The following is a 4,387-nucleotide window of genomic DNA, read 5'->3' on the forward strand; positions in this document are numbered from 1 at the left end:
TTATGAAAAAGTAAAAGCTCATTAAGCAGAGTGGACTCTGTCAGTGTTTTCTTCTCTCTTTTTAATTATTGATTTTATCACTGCTAATTAAAAAACCTTAAGCTCCTACACAAACACAACAGTATTCATTCATGTTGCCACATTAGACTTCTTCTCAGGTCTGTGTGGGTTACAAACTGTTCTTGACTGACACATCCCTCACCCTCCTCCATCATTAGTCTTATAGATCTTTGTGGCATCACATAATTAGCAGCACAGCTCCGACTAATTTAAACCTGACTAGAGGTCTCATCAGCCAAATTACTGAAATCACCTGTGTTGGTGTGCAGAGCCTTTAATCTGCAAAGCTGTAAGATACATGCAGTGAAGCAAACAGTAAATATTTCCCTCTGAAATGTGGGGGAGTAAATGTGCATACAAGGGAAATACTTGTATTGGCAGAAATGGTATATAATTGTAAATATGTTTTCATTAGTTTATAATCACCTGAAAATAAAATAGGTTTTTGTTACCTTAGAATCAGCTGTTTATATCTACATAGGGAATGGATCCTCTCCAGTGCACTCCACCATGTTTTTCTAGCCCACAGTAGCCCAGACACTGTCTCTCGATAGGGCCATTTGTGTTCTGACGTCTGCCACTTTGGTTCACCTATATGCTCGGCACACAGGTGAAGTTTCTGTTCTGCAACCTCAATGTTAGATTTCCCCAAAACCGATCAAGCATCTTTACCAAAAACACCCCCCTTTTAATACATTTTCTGCACAGATTCACAAGAGCATTAAGTATTAAACCCAATTTTAAATTCTTCCTGGAGGCTGGAGCAGCATATCTGAAAGCAAACTTTCCAAGCTCTGAATGTATAATTGGAACCAGCAGCCAAAACCAGTCTGCAGAGTGAGTTTGATGAGTACCAGCTCTCTTTGTGAGATGTTAAGATAAATAAAATGGTAGTCTTATCAGTAAAGCCTCAGAAATAGACAACAAACACTGATGCTCACTTTCTAAATAGAGAAAAGGCTGACTATATATGAAGTTTCAGACTGGAGTGAGCCTAACAGTCGGTCAAAACATGCAAAAATCATCTGTAAATTGAGTTGCAAGAGCATTGTAATTTGAATTATTTTTATTATGACAAGTCAAGAAAATAAATGGTGACATACATTATTCTAAGTACCAAACAACAGTGTTGTGGCCAAAGTATTTCTGTAAATGTCCACAGATTTAATCGACCTCCTCAATAGTGGGGCCCTTGGAGTTGCCTCCTGCCTGGCTGCCGCAGCTTCCCGATGGTGCTGCTCCCTGGTACAACTTGGTCACAACTGGCTTGCACACTTTCTCTAGTTCGCTCTGCTGATGCTCATACTCGTCTTTCTCCGCCAGCTGGTTGTTCTCCAGCCAGGAGATCGTCTGGTTGCACTTGTCAATGACCATCTTCTTATCCTCCTCGCTGATCTTCCCCTTCATGTTCTCGTCCTCGACGCTGCTCTTCATGTGGTAGGCGTATGACTCCAGTGAGTTCTTGGCTGCGACCTTCTCCCTCTGCAGGTCATCCTCAGCCTTGTACTTTTCCGACTCCTGTACCATCCGCTCGATCTCCTCTTTGCTGAGGCGGCCCTTGTCGTTGGTGATGGTGATTTTGTTTTCTTTGCCGGTGCTTTTGTCGACAGCGGACACGTTCAGAATGCCGTTGGCATCGATGTCGAAAGTGACCTCCACCTGGGGTACACCTCGGGGTGCAGGAGGGATACCTGTGAGCTCAAACTTGCCCAGAAGGTTGTTGTCCTTGGTCATGGCTCTCTCGCCCTCATACACCTGAATCAGCACACCTGGCTGATTGTCTGAATATGTGGAGAAGATCTGGGTCTGCTTGGAGGGGATGGTGGTGTTTCGTTTGATCAGAGGTGTCATAACTCCACCTGCAGTCTCAATGCCCAGAGACAGGGGAGCCACGTCCAGCAGCAGCAGATCTTGGACGTTCTCTGAAGTGTCACCCATGAGGATGGCAGCCTGGACTGCTGCACCATACGCCACAGCTTCATCTGGGTTGATGCTCTTGTTCAATTCTCTGCCATTGAAAAAGTCCTGCAAGAGCTTCTGGATTTTGGGAATTCTTGTGGAGCCACCGACCAGGACGATTTCATGGACCTTGGACTTATCCAGCTTGGCATCTTGCAGGGCCTTCTCAACTGGCTCCAGTGTTCCCCTGAAGAGCTCAGAGTTGAGCTCCTCAAAGCGTGCCCTTGTGATGGAGGTGTAGAAGTCAATGCCCTCATACAGAGAGTCGATCTCAATGCTGGCCTGGGTGCTGGAGGACAGGGTCCTCTTCGCTCTCTCACAAGCTGTACGCAGTCTCCTCACTGCTCTCTTATTCTGGCTGATGTCCTTCTTGTATTTTCTCTTAAATTCCTCTACAAAGTGGTTCACCATCCGGTTGTCAAAGTCCTCCCCACCAAGGTGTGTGTCTCCTGCAGTGGATTTCACCTCAAAGATGCCATCCTCAATGGTCAGGATGGACACGTCAAAGGTGCCTCCACCGAGATCGAAGATGAGTACATTGCGCTCCCCTTTTTTACCTTTGTCCAGGCCATAGGCGATGGCTGCTGCTGTGGGCTCATTGATGATCCTCAGAACATTCAGTCCAGAGATCACCCCGGCGTCCTTGGTGGCTTGCCTCTGAGAATCATTGAAATAAGCTGGAACTGTGATGACTGCGTTTGACACTCTCTGCCCCAGGTAGGCCTCAGCAATCTCCTTCATTTTGACCAGGACCATAGAGGAGATTTCTTCTGGGTAGAAAGCCTTCATCTCCCCTTTATACTCCACCTGGACTTTGGGCTTTCCGTTATCATTGATCACCTTGAAAGGCCAGAGCTTCATGTCAGACTGGACAACAGCATCGGTAAACTTTCTCCCGATGAGCCGTTTGGCATCAAAGATTGTGTTGGTGGGGTTCATGGCAACCTGGTTCTTGGCAGCATCTCCTATGAGCCTCTCTGTGTCGGTAAAGGCTACATAGCTGGGGGTGGTCCTGTTGCCCTGGTCGTTGGCAATGATCTCTACTTTTCCATGCTGGAAAACCCCGACACAAGAATAGGTGGTGCCCAGATCAATGCCAATAGAAATTCCCTTAGCTGAGGACATCTTGCTCGTTGCTTTAGAGTTCCTGGAAAATGGGGGGAAATCACATTTTAATTTTAATTTAATTTAATTTTCTTATGCTAGACATGAAAGCACAATGCAGCTCAATATCAAATACAGCTAATTACTAAATTATTAATGTCAGTAATGTTGATAACATGTTTGAAGTGCGATAATTTTTGTCCACATAAATATCACAGAGAAATGTGCAGTTATACTTAAAGAAACCCTGACTGAAAAACCTTTTTATTACTAGTCATACACAGCCAAGGGCACTGTCTATTACACAAATTTAATCTTATGATATTGCTCTATTGTTGAAAAAAAAAAAAAAATAGATAAATAAATAAAAATAATAATAACTCTTATACATGTCAGTCATAAAATATAATAATTTTTGTATGTTTTTCTATATTAAAAATAGCTCAAACTACATGCTTTAAGTAATTTTAACACCTTTTTATAATTTAATTTAATTATACTTAAATTCAACTGTTTCTCTAATGTACTGTGAAATTAATTTCATACCACCATTAATAAAGACATAATATAAAGCAGAATTGATGCATTGGTGCTGGTAAGTTTAAAATATATCTTTTAGTGAACAAGTAGATTCAATTAATGCCTGAGGATGAACACGTCACCATCACAGATGTGTCTTAACATTAAGAAATCTGCTTCGATATTTCCATTTAAATGAATTAATTTATTATTTAATGGTATAATAGTTGCTACTTACTTTCAGGGATGAGCTCTCTGTTGCTTGAGGATGTTGAAGGATCTCAGCAGAGTCTCCTTTAGTAGTTTCCTTTGCAGCAGCTTTTGCCTCTGTGTGGTTCTTTCTTAAACTAATGCCTGCTCTGACTCAGGCGCTTTGCTTATATAGTTGTAACTAGGTTTCCAGAAGCTCCCAGCTCCCTCCCTGTCCCCCTCCTCCTCCTTGCTCAGTGACTCATGGTTAATATTAGCAGCCACTGCAGCTGGCCGGGTGCGAGAGAGCCGGTGAATATTCCAGAGTGGGACAGCAGTTTGAGGCTTGGCCAGCAGGGCTGACGGCGAGGGAACACAATGTAGGGAATGTCGGAGTAAGGAACGCTGAGGGGGGATGTGGAGGTGTGACCAGTCATGAATATCAGCTTTGTCCCCAAAAATAATGGAAAACATGTCCTGTGAATACCCAACTACACACCTAGATGCCTATCAATGTCAGTCTTCTTGGTTTAAACACATTTTGACCTGTTTAAAG

The 4,387-nt window shown here is 43.3% G+C and overlaps 1 protein-coding gene across 1 annotated transcript; it reads right to left on the bottom strand.

The window, feature by feature from the left end:
* Positions 1 to 1,108: 1,108 nt before the first annotated feature.
* On the bottom strand, positions 1,109 to 4,017 carry hspa1b (heat shock protein family A (Hsp70) member 1B). Its single transcript, XM_033629352.2, has 2 exons — positions 3,881 to 4,017; positions 1,109 to 3,166 (listed from the first exon to the last, which is right to left on the bottom strand). The coding sequence occupies exon 2, from the start codon at positions 3,142 to 3,144 to the stop codon at positions 1,225 to 1,227; it is 1,920 nt and encodes a 639-aa protein (XP_033485243.2). The 5' UTR covers positions 3,145 to 3,166; positions 3,881 to 4,017; the 3' UTR covers positions 1,109 to 1,224.
* Positions 4,018 to 4,387: the final 370 nt, after the last annotated feature.

Source organism: Epinephelus lanceolatus, chromosome 8, assembly GCF_041903045.1.
Source record: "Epinephelus lanceolatus isolate andai-2023 chromosome 8, ASM4190304v1, whole genome shotgun sequence".
NCBI classification, from domain to species: domain Eukaryota; kingdom Metazoa; phylum Chordata; class Actinopteri; order Perciformes; family Serranidae; genus Epinephelus; species Epinephelus lanceolatus.